At 47.0% G+C, this 21780-nt stretch overlaps 2 protein-coding genes across 7 annotated transcripts; one reads left to right on the top strand and one right to left on the bottom strand.

Moving 5' to 3' along the window:
- Nucleotides 1-82: 82 nt before the first annotated feature.
- LOC126544444 (uncharacterized) lies at nucleotides 83-7237 on the bottom strand. 2 transcript variants are annotated; one of them, XM_055077638.2, is made up of 3 exons: nucleotides 6302-7237; nucleotides 2253-2521; nucleotides 83-628 (listed from the first exon to the last, which is right to left on the bottom strand). In XM_055077638.2, exons 1-3 carry the CDS (start codon nucleotides 7061-7063, stop codon nucleotides 613-615), a joined length of 1047 nt encoding a protein of 348 aa, XP_054933613.1. In that variant the 5' UTR covers nucleotides 7064-7237; the 3' UTR covers nucleotides 83-612. The 2 variants fall into 2 exon arrangements, with proteins under 2 accessions (XP_054933613.1, XP_050047728.1); XM_050191771.3 differs by having other exon boundaries at nucleotides 2237-2521; nucleotides 6302-7236.
- A 486-nt stretch (nucleotides 7238-7723) lies between these two features.
- On the top strand, nucleotides 7724-20286 carry LOC126544439 (uncharacterized). Of its 5 annotated transcripts, none has more exons than XM_050191762.3 (4): nucleotides 7724-8387; nucleotides 10542-11028; nucleotides 17469-17721; nucleotides 19304-20286. In XM_050191762.3, the coding sequence occupies exons 1-4, from the start codon at nucleotides 7837-7839 to the stop codon at nucleotides 19339-19341; spliced, it is 1329 nt and encodes a 442-aa protein (XP_050047719.1). In that variant the 5' UTR covers nucleotides 7724-7836; the 3' UTR covers nucleotides 19342-20286. The 5 variants fall into 5 exon arrangements, with proteins under 5 accessions (XP_050047719.1, XP_054933611.1, XP_050047721.1 ...); XM_055077636.2 differs by lacking the exon at nucleotides 7724-8387 and adding an exon at nucleotides 8450-8536; XM_050191764.3 differs by lacking the exons at nucleotides 7724-8387; nucleotides 10542-11028 and adding an exon at nucleotides 16186-16586.
- Nucleotides 20287-21780: the final 1494 nt, after the last annotated feature.

Below are 21780 nucleotides of genomic sequence, written 5' to 3' on the forward strand. Positions count from 1 at the left end.
TTTTTGAGATTGCCAGTCAAAACCAATACACGTGTGTTGGACTGCAGCAACTTTAATGTTGCTGCAAGTAATGTGGCAAACCTTTTTCTCTCCTGCTTTAATGTAAACTCATAAATAAGGCGCCCAGCTGACCAACAACACACCTGTTGGGCCACTGTTGTCGCACCGCAACACTGCCACCAGCTGCCTGCAATTGGCGGCGATTTACAAAGGCGTCTGTTGCATTACGTTCACACGTGTACAGATGATGCAAATGTGTATTTATCCATGAGGATGTCTGTATGTGAGAGGCCAAGGCACGTGGTTCACAAAACGTCGCGGTTCACCTTGCAGAGCCTTTTCCACATAAAGCTGCATCAGCCACCAGCTGCCCGCAGCTGGTGACCAGTTGTGAAGGCTTGCGTTGCAGTCCATTCTGCATACAACCCAAATGTTGCTATGTCCACAAGGACGTCGGTACACCAAAAGGCCAAGGCACATGAATTGCTGAATTTCACAGTTCACCCTGTAGAGCTTTCTTTACACAGAAGAACCGGCCGTCACTTGCGCTCCACTGACAGGGCCAGCTTTGTCGTCGAAGAGGCTTCGAAGCTGGTTCTTCTACAAGCACTTTCAGCTGAACATCACACTGAAAGAAAAGTGGAAAGCAAAGTTTAGCACACCATGCTTCTAAAGAACTGCTTAGACAAAGGTAACAATTACTGTTACTATAAGTGAAACTTCTGCTGCCTCACAAGTTGCTTCTGTGGAAGCCCACAAGATGGAGGAAGGTTCATGAAAAATTGTCATCCATGCATGACTACAGCACAGATACGAAAGAAACCTGCGCAGTTGAAGAAATATCCGTCCTAGTCCAGGTATTTAACCCAAGACTATCAATTTGGGGCGATCACTCTAGCATCTGAGCTAATCGGGAGGCTAGCAAATCGCAGCGCAAGCTCGAATTGATCCGACAACTCGAAGCACAGGGATGGTGATCGTGGCCAATTAGTTGTGCAGAGGCCCACAAGGTGGTAGACGGTTCATGAAAGATAACTGTCTCAAGGTAAGCCACATCCACCAATCTAAGGCAGAGACGATGCATGATGGACAACTGCCTGTGATACTCAACAATACTGCCAGCAAAGTGGCCCGCAGTGAAAAGCTCCACACGCTTGTTGCGTAAACTCGAGATGTGTGTCAGTATGTATGACAAATATTACAAGTGATATCATATTATCCTTAGTGATGAAAGGTTTACATGACTTCACTTGTAATTTCGCCATGTGCACTGATGTTCATTCATGCATGCAAGATGAAGCAAGGTGTGTGCACAATATAAGATTGAGCCATTTGATCCGATATCTCTAGATAAGCTTCCTCACTGCACTGAGTTGTGTTTTCACTGTTGTGCCTGCATCCGACTGTCGCCACCTCAAGGTTGGCTTTTCTGCATGTATACCCTTTTCTGCATGTTTTCTGCTTCTATACCCACAGAGAACTTCCTGTAACACTGAAGGGAAAGCTACAAGGGCAGAGTTTCTGCACATGTGTTACAACACCTAGTATTCCAGCAGTGTCTGACAGCACTTTGTTTCTTGGAATAGATACTGATTTACTGGAGCCAACACATGCAGCAGTTTCACATATGCCCAAACGTCGTAGATAAGGGGTACATTTTTTTTCCCCGTTTTGCTTTTGTCAATAGAGCATTTGTTGTCTCTTCCCGAGCTTAAAGCTGATGAGACTGTCACAGGAGTGCTCCTGTGCGCACTTTGCCTCCATAGCTTTCGCTTCATTACCACAGAAAGTTGTCCACAAGGGTAGTGTAGGGAACGACTTTACCTGTTACATTCATAGCATGGTGCCTTCTCAGGCTCGTAGTTAAAAAAAAAAGGAAGCTTGCATTATATTTGTCAAAATGTGGCGAGTGACCACTTATACAAGAGAGGGATGCAAAGAACCATGCACATAATAAGGAACAAGTGCAAGTCCACAACATTCAATAGAAGAGGAAGAAGTACAACAGTGGCAAGACTGAGCACAGTGCAGATGACCAATGTCTGGTAACAATGAACACCAAAGAAATTAAAATGTAGTGATGGGAAGTAGGGAATCAGGGGAACTATTGAATGTGGTTTATAATGAAACTCCTCAAATGGATTATAGACCCACTTTCCAGCAGCTTTCACCTGCATCTTTCTGGAAATCATAACCACTTGCGAATGAAAATAGGTCAATAGGCCCGAAAGCCCACCTTTGGAAATGTTCACCTTGCCCTCTTCCTAAGTGAGCGTCGCCGTTGTGGAAGACTACCAGGATCGTCAGTTTCCATCGCCGTCCAGCTATGCACCTTCGCAGCAGCAGACAACGAAGTTGGTGTCTGTGTCGACCGGGATACACCATCGTCGATCCACGAGGACCCAATCGCCATGTTCGCTCTCCTGCTAAGTGGCATGACCACCTCTGTCTGCACACCTTTGGCCGACAGGAGAGGCACAGGGCCATGCACGGCGCAGCTGGCGAGCTGTTCCTCTTCATCCTGTAGCAGGAAGGTGCGTCGGAAAAACAAAACTTCCACATACTGCCACACAAAAGTGTTCAGCACGGCGCAACCAGCACGCAGACACGGAGAAACAGGTCACACTCTCTCCTCTGTGTGCTACGTCTGCTAGACAAAACACTCTCTTTGCTCGCCAGCAAGATCAAATCACAACCTCTATTACTGCCATACATGGCAAATACAGCCACGTATTGTGCTACCATCCTCGTAACCATTAACAACTAGCCCAGTCATCAAATCTATTGCCAGTAATTCTTAGTGCTGTGCAGGCTCATCCATGTGTCCTGTTTCCTTCCTTGTGTCTTGTGCTACTGCCCTCGTTACAGAAACAGCTTCGTTATATCTGATACTTATTTTAAGCCTATATTGAAGAACACAGTGCGAAGAAAGAGGGTGAAACAGCTAGCTCGGGAAGCATAATTAAGCTGAAGGAGGAAATCTTTGATTTCCCCGACAGAAATTCAGGAAGTTGGTCAGGCCGAGGAGCTGCCCACGGAAATAAAAAAAAAGAAAGGCACTCGCAACTGAGAACCAGAAACGGTGCCAAGAGAAAGAGTCATCACAAATTCAGAAATGTGGCAGAGAAGACAACGCGGCCTCGCAAACCTAAAGCCACTAGATCCTGTGGGGAGTGCAGAGAAATATTTGGAAAGGCACATGTGTCGGTTTAAATGTTTCCGAGTCGGAGCACATCCGAGTCATCAGACGTTCGGCGTGGAGGTGGATAAAAGCCAGGGGGCAATTATGTTCCCCCTCGTTTAGTTTTTTTCGAGGTGTAACCTGTATGACATGAGAGAACGCGGCAGCCACCCATGCGACGTGGTCATACCAGGCATTGCATTCCAAGGATAATGCCAGAAAGGCAGGTGGACAGTACGAAAGGTATCGGGGCTCTGCAGCGAGCGGAATGACATACGTGCCTTTTGTATTCCCGGGTTGACAGGTTTGACAAGAGCTTTCAGACAACGCCTGCCTCGAGTACAGCTTAATGAGAGGCGCATAATGTGCGCATGAAGTTTGGAAACTTCGTTTTTCTACATGTTGTTTTCTTTTTAAACAGATAAGCTTCATTTTTATTTTTTTTAGATGCATTTGCACTGCCAAGTCTAGGTTATTTGTTAGCAGTTCACTTTTCAGAAGTGGTCGTGAGAGTTTTTTCCTTGGAAGAAAGATGCGTTATGCAGCAGAGCCATTGCTAATCACACGATTTAGAAAGTGTTAGTACTGTCCCTTTGAGGTGTGTCAAGCGTTTGTGCGTGTCTCACACATGTATTCATCAGACGGCGGCATTTTAGTACCACTTAAGAGCGTGTGTGGTAGAAATTAGGAATTCGCTCGAATCTTTGTGCAATTTCAAGCGCATATTTGTGCAACATTTCTTTGTTTTTGCATTGGAGCAGGTCATTTGTGGACCAGAGAAAGAAAAGGCTAGTGTGAGAGTCACAAAAGTGGAAGATTAGCGAGCTTATATGGAAAATGTGGATTCACAGCCTGTGCTTCTCTCGCCAGACTTCTGCAGAGAATGCATTCTCTGGTGTGACGCCAGCAATCATGGTCAAGGTGTCGTTCTTGCCCAAATTAACAAAAGCGGCGAAGCACATCGTGTGCTGTACCTCAGTCGAAAACTGACACTGCGAGAAGAGGCTTTTAGCACCTCGGAGAAAGATTGTTTTTGCATGGTATAGGCAATTCAAAAGCTAGGATGCAATATTCGAGGCACTAAATTCACAGTCGAGAGAGACCATGACACAAGGAATGTATTTGGCATGAATCGCTATCAATGTTATGGAGAAAGGCAACCTATTTCTGTCTTGCTGAGAGCCAATCGCAACCAGAAAGGAGAGACAGAGAGAGAAGTGGAACATTGTAGAGCACTACGGTGTCATAGCGTCCGGTAGGCATGTCGCCCAGGCACACCAACCAGTGTGTGCCTGTGTATTCCCAGGGAGGTGGGCACAATGAAGCGAGGGCTGGGCCCTCAAGCGACCATGTGACATCAGCCATCACCACTCGAATCTCTTGGCGGTGGAGATGTCTGTTACATCTCAACACCACAAAGGCATTAATTCGATGTTTGCCGCAAAGCAAACACCCGCCGATCCGTCGGCATCTATCCAGACGCCAACCCAGCGCGGACACAGACTCTTGACGGGTCCCAAAAAAGGCCACAGCCCCACCATTACTTCACATCCTGAACTAAGGATGAAAGGGAGGGCCCCATCCAATGCTACCAAACGACAGCGACCCTGGATTCGCAGGTTGCGATCCTGCCACATATCCATACTATCGGGCTTCGGAGGAGGAGTTACTGCAGAGTGTTGTGAGCATGGGCGTGGTATCGCAACAGAGTCAACAATTGTGATTTGCTGCTGGACAGTCTTCAGATTCCCTAGTCGACTTGCCTAGGGAAGACGACAGTATTAATAGCGGAGAGTTTTCGAGCAGTGGGATAGAGGGTCCTGATGTGAACTCGGATGTTTAACTTGCTCTTGCATGGAGTGGGCTTCCATAACTGGAGCCATGTAACTAATTTTCTACAACTTGATGTAGCAGTCGATGGGCTTGGTGGATTCCTTGCCCTAACACCGCCCTAAGCCACAACATGCTACATGACTAGACTACCAGAAACAAATGACAAACTGCAAGCAAAAATCACACTGATGAGTACCGTTCGCTCTCTTTTCGTCTCCACTAGCACGCTGGAAGCTTCCCAGGGGAGGTGGCAAAGGGCATGGATCTGGCCAAAAGTTGAGCCTCAGCAGCGAGAGGGCCTAACGCAGCACACCACTGCTACCTCATAGGCCACACAGCTATGCACAATTGTCGTGTGTGTAGACCGGCAGTGCAAATATAAAGTGCTTTTTCCGTCTTTTTGAGATTCAGACAGACTTATGCTTCACTTGCCTAAAAATTGGCAATAATAGTGTCACTGAGAATGTTCTCGCAATCACGAAATCGGCCCGTAGCTGTTGGTGGGCTTTGCTGCTTGTGATGACAGCATTCCGAAGGCCGGAGCTATCGATTTTTCACCATTTTTGACAAAAGGTTGTAAATTCCCTGCTGCATGCAGTACACTAATATTTCGCTCGCTTGTTCACAGCAGCCTCTTCTACAGATCAGCAACATATTTTTTTCCAGGTTCAAAAAGTGTTTAAGGGCCCCTTTAAGGGTAAATAAATGTTGATTTTGTTTTTGCATTTCTTTCGATACATTAACAGATGGAGGAACGTAACCAGACGTAACAGTTGAAGCAAAGCCACGTCAAAGCCAAGCTGTCGCATTCATGTAAACGCAGCTTATGGTTACAACGCCGAAACATTTGTCGCATCAGTCCACCAACTGTGGAGCATGTATCAACAGGTTGGCAAGCAGATGCCGCGAAGACGACGCAGTGCAGATGAACACGTCTCGAGGGGTATTTGGCCTTGCTATTGGCTAAGGGGCCCTGCAGCTTCTACAGTGCTACAAACGATTTGCGAGATGGAGTATAGACAACCTATACGCAACTACGGTGTTTGTGTAGGGTGGCTAATTTGTAATCCCGTCTACGGATGGCCACAGGCCCCTAACGCTTATCCACTGGACAACCTTTCCGCACAACCATTTTGACACTTCAGACAAATCGCAACAGCGAATCAACCTACGCTCCGCCAAAGCAAAGCCTTCGCTTATTGCCTCCACGCGTCCCACTGCCACTGGCGGCCACACTTGCATGTATGCAACAGGACAACCACTACTGGAGACAAGCCGTTCACTGACCGAACTGAGTATTGTCAACCATTCAGGCATCTGTGGGCACGCGTTCCCGTTACGTCTGGACAGCGAAGAAACGTTTCCCGCTTCTAGGGAGTCGCGACACGCCTTGCACAGCACAAAGTCCGCGACGTTCTCGTCGGGAAACTCGCAGCCGAGCAGTCGGACGTGTAGCGGGGACACCTTGCAGACGTCCTGGCGGAAGCACAGACGGTCACACGCGCTGCACAGCTGTCCGAAGTCGTCGAGCACGAAGTCGCAGCCGCTATCGTCGTCGTTCTCGGCAGCCCGCGCCACTGCCGCCGACGGCGGTGACGGCGAAGCCGACGCCTGTCTTCTGTCGGCCGTCAGCCGCCGATCTCGCCGAGCCGCCGCCGCTTTCGCCCGGCGCTGTCGCCTAGACATCGTCGGTCTGATTCCCTCGGCCAGTCGCCGCTCTCTTCGTCTCGTTCGTTCGGCAGCCCGCAAGTGGGGGTTTGCCCGGCGCTTTCGCCTTGCTTCGGCATCTCGCGCCCGCTCGGCCGCTCGCACTTGCGGGTTCGCTCGACGAGCCCGGTGTCGTTCGCGTTCCGCCGCCCGCTGCTCTTCGGTTTGATGCAGCCGCCGTTCGCGAGCCGCGGCTGCGTTGCGTTCTCGCTCGGCCGCTTTCTGTTCCTCGCTCAGGTTCTGTCGCCGTCGTCGAGCCGCTTCTGCGCGTCGTCGCTTGTATTCGCGCTCTTCTTCCTCGGTACGCAGAGGCTTCGTTGACCACATACCATAATCCTGCATGCTCTCCGATCCTGCTTTGTAAACATCAAATGTATGTCACCCTCTGTCTAACACGCAGGAGCACACCGTAGGAGTAGACCATCCAAGCAAATACAGAGCCAAACAGCACAACCTGCACACAGATGTTAAAGAAAAAAAAAGTGTAATAAAAAAAAATTGTAGCATTGCTTGACATGGCTTGGCAACTCCCCGACACATACACGCGATTGCACGCGATCGAGCGTAGTCGCCGCCTGGCGGACAATGGCTGAAACTTTTTTTTTTTTTTTCTCTTCTTACTAGCAACGCCTTTTACTAGAAAGACAGTCTGCTTGTCCTTTCTTCTTTTTTTAAATAAATGTTCTTCCTCCTCCTCCTCCTCCCAACGCTATTTGGTGTTGTCCGTGTTGTCTTTGTAGCTGCGCAACGCGGAGCACCACCAGAGAATGTGTTCTCAGTCTGGTAAATTGCCGCATCGCGGGCAAGTGTATGTAGCCAAGGCTTCGGGAAATATTTTGCTTATTAATAAGGGTTTGGAATAGGTACCCGTCAGCAAGAGCCTCAGGGTGGTACATAAACGTTTGTTGAAAGCAGTTGAAAGTTAACGCGAGTAGTGGCGCCCTCTAGATAAACAGACGCAGGCGGCGCCTACGGAACCTATGCTTTCGCCAGTTTCGCCACTTTCGCTCTTTGCAGCACATAACAGGTGTTCGGGTGTTCTGCGACATGCTGAGTCTGTCAGATGGAGCGGTAGCTGCGGCGCTTTTTAAAGCACGCCGGGAGAAAACTCGTGCATGTGTGTTAAAACCGCTTATATCGCATCACTGGGCGAACCGGTCGAACGCAGTGTAGCCAGCGTAGCGTGGTTAACGTCGCAACCAATAAAATGGAGTGCGCGAACGGTTACCGCTATAGTTGAGATGCCTCGGCGGCCACTTACTGCCGAGCAGCGCGAAGAGCGTAAGAAGCGTAAAGCTGCTGCAGCACGGCGTCGTTATGCTGCCAAGACTGGTGCTGAGCGGGAGCGGCGTTTGGAGCAGATGCGCCAAGCGACGAGTCGTTGGCGGTTGCAGGAACAGCTAGAAACGCCTGGATTGCTAACGTCGATTATGCGGGCAGAGAAACGCGAAAAGCGCCTGGCACAAGAGCGAGAAGCGGCCAGTATGCCGGCAGAAGAGTTCGAAAAGCATGCGGCACAAACGCGAGAAGCTGCGAGGCGTCATGCATCGAATAGGTCGGCAGAAGAGCGTGCGCGTCTCTTGGCGCAGATAAAAGTTAGTAAGCAAAAACAGGTTCAGCGACGGACGCAGCAGCGCCCGCCAATATCGACAGCGGCAGTCGACAGGTACTACTTACTGAAACACTTCCTAGCCGTATTGAAGTTCAACGCGGTGCGCAGTGTCTGTACGTAATAGCACGTGCTGCGCCTAGGACGTGTCCCACGTTCATGCAGGCGTTTGTTGCCATCACAAAGTGCTTCACGTAACATTGATGGTGACTGCATTTTTATTTTTCTGGTGCTTTTCATTGTGCAGCAATATTGTGTTGTGCTGATCGAAATGCCGGGCTCACATTTATTCTTTACACTTTCCACTTGCCATGCGTGTTGTGCTTGCTCGTTGGCTCTTATCTTCAGTGTGGCTTAGCACAGCAACAGTGAGTTCAGTGTTGGGAAGCAAAGCCTATAGATAGTTTGCACAGACGGCATCACGGCCGCCATCTTTAGGTATACTACCACGTCGACAAGGAGTGTAATCGAGAAACGTGACAGCATGACAGGACGATGGGTCCATCTTGTGTCAAACGGCAAAGGGATAACAGTGATAAACTGGTGAAAAACGGTCACGGTCAATGAGCAAAACAATTCGCGCATGATAATACAATGCACTCACGTCATCGGGGCCGCCACATTTGGGTACTAGCACAGTGAGAGCTGCATCCGTGACGTCACATGAAAACTATCTTATACTGGCAGAGGACACCGATCAACACAAGAAACACCGCGCAGCTCCATAACGGTGTCATTATATATGCTACTAACAGTGGAGTTGGCAATAGATGCTGAGAATTGAACATGCCTGCCTTCACTTGATTCCAGTAATGAGCATTCATATCATTAATGCTATATCTCATAACATGGATTCCAACTATGCATGGAATCTGCATAACATCCTCTAACCCACCCCGAGGACATATGGCAGGCCTTGATGCGATGCCCTTGTTAGGACTCAATAGGTGGCATCATAATGCTGCGCAACCTAAAAATCCCTAGAAAAAATGAAGAAGCACCATCTCCACCTTTTCCCTCTTTAAGCGCACCATCTAGAGTGCCTACAAGGAAGCACCAACTGTGACTGTACTTTGCAGACGTAGTCCCCTTGTTGCTTCGGAACAATAGCATAAACTTGAGACAGAGGAGGCAAGAGAACACAAGTGCTAACTTTCAACAAATGTTTATTTGAAGCGGTACATACCCGTATACATGCATGAATGACAGTGACCGCGCATGATCACAAAACTTTAAAATTATTACAAATCAATGTACGTTCTTTTCCAGATAAATTTTACTGTTGTATGCCAAAATGATGAATTAAGAACTTGCCGTAACGCAATTTTTCTTGTTGTTGCGTCTCTCGAAATGCAGACCGTCAATTTCATGCTCACATGGATTGTGAGCGTTTTTGTATTTCTTACCTCATATAAATTTGGAACCATCGCCAAACTTGCTCCATGACCAATTGGTGGGAGAAGATCGCATCTGTGATGTCATATTGCGTGATCAACAATGACATTCAGTGAGCTTCACGGCACATGCCACTAAAGAGACTATGAACATACTAAAAAGACCCCTCTAACACCTGTGGATAGCGTTGCAATTCAGTGTTCCTTTAGAGAAGTGTACAAATACACGAATATAATTGCTACGTTATGGGCAAATTGAATAGGCAAGGTAAAGGTGAATAGCTTAACATATTAGTTAGGTTATGACTATGTCACTGTATGAATGGCGCAATTTTCAATGTGAAAGCACAGGAATGCTAATGGAGCCAAACCAGCAGGCCTTTCAGAATTGGTTATTTTTCTAGATATTGGCCATCAACATCATCATCATTGGTCACAGCTGTGTCAGCTCATGTTGAACATGCAGAGGTAAAGGATGGGTGCACAGAAACAGCAGCAGTGTGGCACAACCCAGGCGTCTTGGGTCACACAGCAGCAAGTAATGAAAGTTTTCCTAGCTGTGGAATTGTGCCAGCAATGGACCATTGGTTTCCAAGTTGTAGGTATTCTCTGGTGTTGTTCCCAGTAGAATTCCTGTACATTTTCAAGACATTGGCTGTACACTTTAACTTGTGCAGGCATTCACAATGACTTATTCTTGGCTCAATCCTCAAGTAGGCTTGAAGAGTATTTTGGAAACATATTGCATTTCATGCTGCAGGCTTTACAGACTTATTTACCATTACTGACCTTTTGTACTACAAACATCTGTATGCAGCCACACGCCTTCCCTCAAGCTTGAAGATGTCGCCATGCCAAGAAGGCACCTGGCAACTGACACAACTCAGTTTCAGCGAGCCCAACAAAACGAGGATGGCCAATTAACAACAAGAGAGCATGCCGCAGCAGTTCCGAAAGCTTCAAGTGCTGTAACGCGGCAGGCTCAATGCCATGACAAAGCCGGTGGACAGTCACCACAGGCATCAGACGTGGCAGAACACAAGAGCAGTCAAGGCCTTATGGACTTGGCGCCTGTACATGGGCACTTCAATCTTCGTGTACCAGTTACCTCTCAAATGGCAGCGAAAGTGAAGTTCAGTGAGAAATGGGGGTCACGCAAGCTTAATGTTTCTGTTGTGGAAGCAGCTTTACGACGTAGCGGCTTGACCAGGCCTCTCTCGGACTATGCTATCGTCTTTGTTCCAAATGCATCAATGGCCAACCCAGTTAAATTGGATGCTTCCGATGGCACTCCTGCTGTTTGTGTAAGTATTCATTGCTCCTCATGCTTCCAACACCTATGTCAGAACAGTTACTTGTGTAGCCACTGCACCCAAACCCACAATATTTTCAGTTGCATGCGTGGATCAAGGTGACATAGAAGGAGAATTAGGCAAATGGCCAGAAAGCTGCCATACAATGCACATGCACAGTTCGTGTAGACCGGCCGACACCAATTCACATGCAGTGATGAAGCAAGCAGCACAGCTGCCAAGCTTCCACGTAGATTCATTTTTAAGTACAGGACCAGTTTGATGTTACAATTCTTTTTACCTGGTTCTATTCCTTTATCATGCACCACTAATGACCAGCGACTTACAGTGATAGTGTAGGTGGAACATTGGTCAAACAACCGACAAAGGATAAAATGGAAGTGTTAAGATAGAAGTTACATTATCATCAGATTATTCCAGCCAGGCACACCGAGTGGGTGGAAAAAGGCAGATGAAAAGTACATTGGGTGCTCAAGGCATCTTGAAATATTTGCATAAACTACCATATCAATTTGTTATACAATTTTGGCTGCATAAGTAAGCGAATATGTGCTGTTGGCAGATCTGTATGGCTTGTGGTCAGTGGCACACGCCATGGGTGTGTGGAAGTGAGAAATGAAGCATGTCATCTTCTATAAACAACTATATTTACTTAAGTATGGCTACATTGTCACAAGGCCCACCAACACGAACTGCTGTATTCCAATGTCCCATGACATCAATGCTTAGCTTGCTTACCTGCCTCAAGACTGCCAGCGTTCACTACAGGTGTCTGTTTTAGGTACCTTAGACTTGTATTAATATATTGGTGTTCTGAAAATAATATAAAGGTAGGCATTATGTAATACATATGGCTTATTGTCATTGCCATACAGCAAATTTGAGTTGACAAAATATATATGGTTAAAACAAGTAACCAGGGGCCGTATTCTGAAACCAACCACTTCAACTATACTATCGCCTCGCCAACAGCATCGCTGTCAGGAACGCTGATTGGCTGGTTGAGCAAAATCGCATGACTTAGTGCTCAACCAGCCAATCAACCCATCTGATTTTGCTAAAACAGCCAAGCAGCCTACGCTGATGGTGAAAGTGATAGTTTCAGAATACAGCCCCAGAATGTTGTTCAAAGTCAAAGAGAAGAAGTTTTGAGATCCATCGTTGTAATACTGGATGAAGAGCTGTACTGGGGATGCCTAAGCACAAGATTTTCTTCTAGCATATCCATCATGAAACTCTATGGCCTAGATTTGTGTGGAACACATTCCAGATTGAATGGTGTGCTCCCAATACCGCTGCATTTTGTCCTGGTTCAGCAGCACACTGGCAAAAATTTACGTATTGTGTTTCTACTACAACATTTTACAACTGTAATTGTATGTCTTAGTCCCCGTTGACTGAGAAAAACACCAGCAATAATCCCTGACAGGAATCTAGTAGTTGGGAGCAGTACTGCTGCACTAAAACCATCCATCTCAGTGCTGCAATTTTGCTGGCATCACTCTGATCAGCTCTTTGTCAGCAGAGTATGAATGAGAAACGCTGGAAAGGCACATTTCATTATGCACCACTTGCATCAGGGCACATTAAAAAATCGTTTCTTCAAAAATATTAGTGATGCCCTTTAATATGGGACCAATTTCTTGCCTGTCTTAAATCTTGTTGTAGTGTGCCCTTATTGGATGGGATAAAAGATAAGCTGAACAAGTGCTGGGAGCTATTAATAGCTGTAGGTTAAAGTGCATTTTCTTTAATACACACAAGATATTTCATTCACAACTGAGCGCTCAGTTACATGCTCTTTCTTCTTGGTTTCATTTATTAAGCTCTGAAAGTCCTTTGTAATATGCATTTTGTTTGCACCACTACGATTCTTGGCTGCTCTCCATTAGCGGGTGTGTACCAGGACCTGTGAAGCTGTCATCGTCCTGAGAGTGCAAGGCATGGCTACATGCCAGGTTCTTCACACGAGATTTCGCATGCTGGTTCAAACCTACTTAAGAACTTGTGAATCTCCTCTACAACGCACACAGTATGTATTTATTTGTGAACCAAATTCATTTTTTGAGAACACATGCCTACGTTTGTATATGCCACAGCTTGTATTTGTGCAGGCACAATTACCACCTTTAAATGTTAGTATTCAAGAAATCATTCCGTTTGATAGGTCTACATTATCACTCAAAACTTAATTTGCAGACATTTTTCCCAGTAACACTAATTTGCTGCTCCCAACATATTTGAATGTCCTTTAGCAAGACTATTTGGCCCATTTTCCAGTAAATGTAACAGCGACTGATGCTTTCTCATGTGAAGAGAAGGCGGGTGTGGGAATCTACTCACCAACCCTCGATTGGTTTTATTCACTTCGCTTGCCAGATTATACATAAACTTTTCAGGCCGAACACCTGGCAATAATTCTTGCTTTGTGAAAGTTACCCTCTTATGCTGCATTTATTGTCACAGATCCTCCTTCTCTATGCAGCACACTTATTGCATCTACAAATTTGGCAGCTTTTAACATATTTTATCCATTAGTTCTGCTCCACTTAAGTATACTGTTTCATTTAGTATGTGTACCAGGCCACCAAGACATTCATCTTAATGTAGTAGCCGATTCTCTTGCACGAAATTCTTTAAATGGTCTGTCAATATCTGTGCTGCTGGCAACTGCGCATATCACTGCAGCTAGATAGGGGCAGTTTTCCTTGACCGAAGACAGAAAAAGTCTCTCCTTAGAAAAATTTATGGACTGTATGCATCTAAATTATTCTTGGATCCGACAGTGGTGTCCTAACTGACAATTCGAAGTCTCATTTGCAAAGTTGCGTTGTCGTATTCGACCACTTAATTTTTAATTGCACAAATGTGGTCTGGCGGTATCCCCTTTATGCTACCTCTGCAGTGAGCCGGAATCCGTCGATCACTTTTTACTATTTTGTTGGTGGTTTTCTACTCAACGAAAGTGATGCTTGGAAACTGGACTGGAAAACTTTATTATGGTCCTGCAGGACGTGCCTAGCACATAGCGAGCGTCTCCCACGTAGGGAGTGACAGGGAGTACTTAGCGGCCACTTTGTGGGCCTGCTGGACGATCCATTGCTGGTCGGCGAGTAGCGAGCTTCTGAGGGACTTCTCCTGCTTGTCTGAGGTAGTCGGGAAGAGCATTTCTACACTCCCAGAGCATGTGTGTGAGTGTCGTCGTGTCTCCGTATGAGGGGCACGTGTCGCTGGGGTACGCGTCGGGATAGAAAATGTGTAATTTGGCGGGGCTTGGGTACATGTGTATCTGTAGTAAGCGTAGTGTTATCGCCTGCGGCCTAAGTTCGGGGTGTGGTGGTGGAAAGATGTGACGCCCCAGTTAGAACTGTTTTGTAATTTCACTGTACGTAATGAACGCATCCCGATTGTCCTCTAGCTCGACGAGATGGGGTTGCCCGGGGATGGCACAGTCGGTAAGCGCACACACTGCGTTGTGGGCTATCTCGTTGAGGTTGGGCAGGGAACCAGATGACAGTGGTGCTTGAGGGTGCTCGGATCCGCACTACAGAGGATGCGTAACACCTGGTCGGACATGCCGCCAAGTTCGAAGGGTTTGATGGCCAGTCTGGAGTCACTGTAGATCACTTCCCGTTTGCCTTCGAGCACGGCCAAAGCTATGGCTACTTGCTCCACCACCTTGGGGTCTCAGGTGAGGATTGTGGCGGAGTTGAGGGTCCGCTGCGTGGACCCTCAGCTTTGTAATTTAGGGCTGTCTTTATACAGTATTGTTCTACTTTCACTTGGAGCATCGGTATTAGGATAATGTTTGCTGAGCCATGTATAATTAGCTCTGTGACATAAAAAGATTACCATATTAATATTTCCCATTTTCCATGATTGAGCAATTTCTCCTTCAATAGATTATCAAATCAGAAAGTTCAAATCGCAAAAACATGAACTCACAGTAATTAGGCTAATATTATGGTGGGAGAGGAGGAGGTGAGAGGAAAGGGGTATATAAGAGAGGGCACGCCCATCGCACCATAGATCAGACTTCGTGCCATGGACGCTGAACGGTTAGGAGGTCCTAGTGCGCTCGCCGGTAAACTCCAGCCCGTATCCGCTCGGGAAACAGCGGACTCTGAATAGCTAGAACGTCAGTGCACGCTCGCCCGGGAACACCAGCGCCATCGAAGAGCGAATAATCCCTCGCCTCGCACTAATGGAACAGCAGCGAAACGCCAGTGGAGAGAAGCGAACCCCGATAATCGGAAGAAAGAAGCGGAGGCTCTACGCCAGCGCAGAGCTGCAAATCCCGAACTTGGGAAGAAAACAGCGGAGGCGCAGAGCAGCCAATCCCGAACTTCGAAATAGAGAAGCGGAGGCGCAACGGCAGCATAAAGCAGCCAATGCCGAACTTCTAAATAAATAATAGTGTGAGCTACACTGGCCGAGGGTGCCCAGTTTCGCGTGGCTCCTGGTGAGCAGTGCTGCGCATGCGCGAGCAGTGACGTCACACGGCGCACAGCTGGCGCGCCGGAGCGGCCGGAGCCAGTGGGGGTATACATGAGGGCAGTGGGGGCAGTGCCTCCGTGGGGGTATACATATAGCGGGGCGTTTGCCAGTGTGGTATAGCCATGGAGAAGGAGAGCGAACTTGCTCAAGCTCAGCGGCGCAGAAGAGAGGAGAAGCTTAACTCATCGGATCCCGAAGTAGTTGCCTGGCAATTAGCGGTTGAGCGTAGGAAGAACGAACAGAAAAAAGTTAAACGTGCTGCGGAGACACCGCAGCAAAGAGAGGAACATCTAGCGAAGCGGCGTCGCTAGGAGGCTGAGCGACGAGCCCAACCATCTCAGCAGCGGCAACAAGAAGCCGCCGTCGATGACGTCAAGGCTCGCCGATTAGCTCACGCTACATATATCCTGGCATAGCCGAGCTAAGCAACTGCTAATTTTTTGTAGCGTAAAGCTACACTATGCGGGTTGGAGCCGAGCTTCGCATGTTTCTGCGCCTGCCATACTGCGCATGCGCGAGAGCCGCGTGACGTCACGAGAGGCGCAGCTGCGTTGCCTTGCCGCTGCCGCAGCCAGCGCGCGCTCCTCGCCGCCGCCGACTGCGGCGCATTCCAGAGGTGTGGCGTCGCAGTCTCCGCAGATGCGCCGGCGCTGTGTGCGCCCGCTGTTGCATTTACGACTGCTGCGCCGCGCGGCACTGCGCATGCGCGAGGGGGTGCACCGTGCGTGTAAATGCGCGGGAGAGACGGTTGATGCAGCGCGCTCGACATGGAAGTTAAGGAGAGTCGAGCCGCTGCCAGTAGGCGCAAAAGACTGGAAAACCTGAATTCTTCAGACCCCGAGGTTGTCGCTTGGCAATTGGCCGTAGAGCGTCGGAAGAACGAGCGTGCCAAGGCAAAACGTGCGGCCGAGACACCGGAGCAACGCGAAGAACGCCTAACGAAAAGACGTCGCCGAGAAGCTCAACGCCGTGCCTCCCAACATCAACGGCAGGATCAAGAGAGTGTCACAGACGATCCCAAGACCCGTCGGTGCACCGTACCTTTACGCTACGTATATCCTGGCGTAGCTGGGCTAGGCCATTGCCAATTTTTTAATCACGTTACTCCACCTGTTTGTGCAAGGCTGACTACCCCATTATGCAATATTTTGTTTGATTTGTTATCGGTTTATTTCTCATCTGCGATTACTCATTTATTTTCCCTTGTTTTTTTCATCATCCGGTTCGTGGCGTGTCGCTCACTGTGGGTTTGTGCCATCATCATCATCATCATCATAAGGCGCGTTCGAACGAATTCGAAGCACGTCTGTTCGATGTCGTTCGCCGCATGCGTTTCCCTGGAAGGATACGGTTGCAGTTGCTGCATACGAAGCAGGGAGTGACGTCACCGCACTTCAATGCATTAAACGAAAAACGTGTCTAGCAACTGAATTCATTCGTGTTGTGATTAGCGCTATGGGAAGGCCACGCATAGTTAGGACTCCCGAGGAGCAGCGTGCGCGCGATGAGCGGCGACGGGAACAGCAACGTCAGTACGCACGACGGCGTCGGGCCATGGCCAGGCAGGACGCAGCGGTTCCTGCCCAAAGCAAGCGACGCACGTTTAGGACGCCTGAAGAGAGGCGCGAATACCGTGAGCGGCGACGGGAACAGCAGCGCCTGTACGCGCAACGGCGTCGGGCTCGGGCTCGGCAGGACCCCGTGTTTCGTGCCCAGGAGGCTGAGCGCAAGCGCCAGGCGTGGCAACACAATGCGGAACATCGTGAAGCGGCAAACGCAGCCAAGAGGCGCAGATACCGCGAAAACAAACTTGAACGCATTGGTCTGTCGAGTCAGGTGAAACAGCGTCGCTGGCCGAACACCACGCAGCGTGGATTGGAGCTAATTCCTTTTCTTCTTTTTTACTTATACGGATTTTTCTCTAATCTGTCCAGAACAAGAGGAAGCAACCTGGTCGCTGCAGCAGGCGTGGAAATGTGCCTGTCGAATCTGCGAAAGCCGTGCAGACGGAGGCCACGGGGTCGTTCCCCGGCCGTGTGGACGTTGCAGTTGGGACATCCAGAGTAGTTGACAGGGATGTGTGCAAGTCAGCCCAGACATCGCTTGCTGCTGAGAAAGTGCACGTGTGGACAGAAACTGTGGACCTTGATGCCCAGGACAGTGGCCCCTGTGTGGGAAAGATTTCAGGTGAATGTTAACATTTTGCGGGATGTTAAACTCTGCAAGTAAGCAGGTAGAACTGGTTTGACGAAACCCTGGTCACTGGCTTTTGGTTGGGGTTGAAAATTCGCTTCACTGTTACCATAATTACCACGTTTACCTGTGGTTAGCATTACCAAAGCTCATTGTGATGATGGACAAAGTATTGTGGGTACTGCTGCACACCAGTGTGTTGGCACAACTTAACCACGGTAGGAATGATGGAAGGTAAGGGAAGGCCATAAGTGTGTGGGACCATTAGATTAATTGGCAATAACCTCTCGTAAAATGCATGATCCAAATTCTTTTGTCAACAAAGGAGCATAAATTGATTTGCCCTTGAAGGAATATGAGGCACCATTCATACCTTTCTAAGGTTTTTCCAGGCTTAAAGAGACTCTGTAAGAAGAAAGTTAATTTGAGCTGTATAAGCAAGTTGCCATTCTCCAGTACCAAAAACCTCCACTCTTATTGGTATAGGGGCCTGTAAGCTAGCGAAAATGCAAAAAGGACAGGTGTCAACACCGCCTTGATGATGTCAAACCAGCTCGTGGATTTTGACAGCCTCTGCTCAGACCTAGGCCATTTTTTATCAGTAAAGATTTACTACGTTGAATTCTAAGAGTGCCAAAGGCTGAACTTGCCAAGTTTCGAGAACATAGTTGCTGGGCCGTAACGACCCATAAACAAAAATACTTCAAAATTCCTGACATCACAGTGACTTGCTGGTGTTGGGGTTTTGGTGCGAAAAAAAAGAAGTTTGATCTCCATGTTCTCTTCTAATAAATATATATTTATTCATTCATTTATATACTCGCGATTTCTTACAGGCCTATTGAAGGGTGTTTGGTAAGGGGGGCAACATATTATTCAGAGCAGAAAAAAAGTTAATACCCAATGCAAAAGTAGGTAGCATTTGTAGTACATACAAACATTAGAAACAGAGTTATAATACACAAACATTCTTGTACTGTATTAGGGGTACAGGGCATTATTGTGAAATGTTTCACAGTTCAACATGGATGCTATGTGGTCTGAAAGATCATTCCAATGTGCAATAGCTTTTGGCAATGCAGATGAGTTAAATGTTTGCATTTCACCGTGTATGTGCATGAAACCGAGCATATTGTGGAAATGTCATGATGTACATTTTTTGGATGAAGCAGTAGAGTATCGTCACTCCCTAATGCGAAAGTTGAGCGCAGCTCTATCGCTATATATTGGCTGGCACAGGCAATCTCTTATGTGGCACACTGCAAATGGAGCGAAGTATGGCATGAATGCCTCGCTAATCGGGAAATCGTGAGAGACAGTGCGTGGGTGACAAGTGGGTGCAATTCACAGCAGCGCGAATATTATTTTTCTTCGGATTTTGGCATTTCACATTTTCTTCTCTATCGCATTTACGAACCGAAGTGTTGGTGTCTCATGAATATTGGTCCCTCGTGAATATTGGTTCCTCACTTTGTTTTCTGTATAGGCACATATTACAGTATCGAGTTTAGGAGTGAATAAATTTTGAGAAAATTACTTTGTAAGGTAATGCTTGAAATGTTTTGCTCTTTTTCAGAACTTTCTAGTCCACAGAAGTTTGAAGATGGCTTATGACAAACAAGATATATTTGTGCCAGAGCCAGTTATGTGTCGGAAACTGAGGCCAGTCCTCAAGAACCAATTCCTCTGAAGCCATTTATTTGACATGTGCAAGCCATTGCAATGAGCGGGCCTTCAGAAACACGATGCTGGAGAAGTCTTCAGGGGAGAACATGGCTGCCTGGTTTATTGTGCTCGTGGTTCACTTGTACATTAATGGCGAGTCAAGCTAGTCAATTAAATATCACCTCGCTAAGATGCATCAAACCGATGGCCTGTTCATGTGATAATGCTGCTGCCACCTGGCCTTCGGTTATTGCATTACACCAAGGCTGACCAGCCACAGTGAAGATGTAAGATCTTGTTAGTCAAGTTAGCTGACCCAGGATTGGCTTCCTTTTTGTATGTGCATGGCTTGAAAGCACTGAAATGGTAGGCAAACATTTGTCCTTATGCTCCAGCTTTTCCTTTAGCCAAGAGTTTCTCAGAGTGTGACATTTCATGAAACTGGGCTCATTAATACTCATGCTTCTAGCAGTTTCATTTTTTCTCACAAAAACTGCACATGTTCATTTTGTGTATATATATATATATATATACAGGTTCACAAGTCTTGCAAGACCCGGTACCTCGAAAAGTCGAAATACTTTTTTTCTGCATTTACTATTTACGTTAAGATTCATTCATGGACATTTCTCTGAAGTGCTTGATGTTTAAGGTTGTTTTTCGAGTGTGCGTCTCCTTAATAATGTATTTTGCACTGGCAAAAGCACACTGCTTACTGCGTTTGTTTACTCATCGTGTAAGGAATGCATATAATTTATTTAAAAAGAACTTCTGAGCACTGTGATTGTTTTCATTCTGTAGATTTATACTGCCATGTATATTTATATTTATGCAGTGTTAATAAACTTGAAGCCATTCATGGTGCAATGAAATAAAATTGTGCTGACTTGGAAAGTGTGCGTTTTTTTCCCTATACAGTACCTCTCCATTTATTGCAGCCCTGTCTAGGTACAGGATTGCCTGTACACACTCGCTGACCCAAATTTAGTGACGTTGCTTACTGCACTGAGGGACAGGCATGAGGTAATAAACATCAGTATGCAGACAATATGCTCTCTCTACCCATTCTGTCATTGTCCTTATGTGCACCAATATATATCTTTGTACAATAAGCTACTAGTCCAAGCCAACGTGTCAAGAAAATTATCTTCTACGTCCATGTGTCAGTAAACCAAATGCTGCAGTCCCTGGATTCCAACATTGTTGAATGGAATTGACACTGCATAATTTATGCGTTTTCTTTTAACCGAAACACTGCTTAGATAATTATAATTTCATCCTCCCCTTGTATGTGCGTCTTCATTGCAAACTTCTTATTGAGGCCCAGAGAGCAGCGCAGTATGAAAGGCTTGCACAGAGTTTGACAGGGAGACGCATCTTAGATGACATCGGAATAACCTACGAAGCGCGGCACGGAATGCGGAGGAACATCCCAAGGAAAATAAGGGAACATCTATCAATACCCCCAATCCCCAGAAACATGCACCCGGAGTTTCACCAAGGTCAAACAATCGCAAGAGCTCTCAAAAGATTCCGTAGTGTCAGGGACGTGGTCAATGTGGACCTGGTGGAGTACGCAAGTAGACAGAGTATGTCTATAGTTGTTATGAATCTAGAGGGCGACTGCAGAGTTAGTGGCACGGTAAAAACAGGGAAGGCAGAGGAGGCTGCCTTAGCACTGGCAGTATCCTCCACGGAGGCTAACATAGTAGTAAGCGACTCCAAGACAGCCGTCAAGAACTATGCAAAAGGAAAAATTTCGTCGGAAGTACTGAGAATTTTAAACAACTTTCGTGAAGATCAAGACATTCACATTATATGGGCACCTGCACACTCCTGCCTTCCCGGGAACAAAATGGCGCACAACCTGGCTGGAGAACCAACGGGCCAAGCACATGACACGCAACAAATACTGGGAACGGAGAGAGACCGGATGATAAGCTGATCAGATGAAATATTATATTTAGATGAAAGTGTCTATGTGAGAAAATTGTAGAGCAGCATGAAAAATTCCCGATACAGCTTTCTGTTGCTCAATAGTGCTACATAAGATTTTTCAAGCGTGAGAGAAGCCCGCAAGTACACACAAAATTGCCATGTGACTGGCCGCTCGAGGCACTTTGCATGTATTCATGGGCTTCTTTTGCACTTGTAAAAACACCCAATAGTGAATCTTCTATTTTAATCAAATTTATGAACAAGGAAATAACACATGTAGCAGTGCAGCAGTGCGATACAGCCATGACAACGTTGTAGTGCCTTGATATTAAAAGGGTATGAATGCGAGCTAGTTGGTACAAATCTGTGTGTTAAATGAGAAACACAAGACAGTGCTCCCTCTCTTCTCTGTGTTTATTTTGTGTGTTTTTTTTTGCCCCAATATATTTT

The sequence above is a fragment of the Dermacentor andersoni genome, chromosome 10 (genome assembly GCF_023375885.2).
Source record: "Dermacentor andersoni chromosome 10, qqDerAnde1_hic_scaffold, whole genome shotgun sequence".
NCBI lineage: Eukaryota > Metazoa > Arthropoda > Arachnida > Ixodida > Ixodidae > Dermacentor > Dermacentor andersoni.

What these genes read in the sequence shown, in the direction of transcription:
- LOC126544444 (XM_055077638.2), bottom strand. Translation starts at nt 7,063, where the DNA reads ATGCAGGATTATGGTATGTGGTCAACGAAGCCTCTGCGTACCGAGGAA. An exon ending in GGTTGACAATACTCAGTTCG is followed by an intron (nt 2,522 to 6,301) that starts GTCAGTGAACGG and finishes TTCCTGCTACAG; the next exon opens with GATGAAGAGGAACAGCTCGC.
- LOC126544439 (XM_050191762.3), top strand. Translation starts at nt 7,837, where the DNA reads ATGTGTGTTAAAACCGCTTATATCGCATCACTGGGCGAACCGGTCGAA. An exon ending in TCGACAGCGGCAGTCGACAG is followed by an intron (nt 8,388 to 10,541) that starts GTACTACTTACT and finishes ATCTGTATGCAG; the next exon opens with CCACACGCCTTCCCTCAAGC. An exon ending in ATGGCACTCCTGCTGTTTGT is followed by an intron (nt 11,029 to 17,468) that starts GTAAGTATTCAT and finishes TAATCTGTCCAG; the next exon opens with AACAAGAGGAAGCAACCTGG.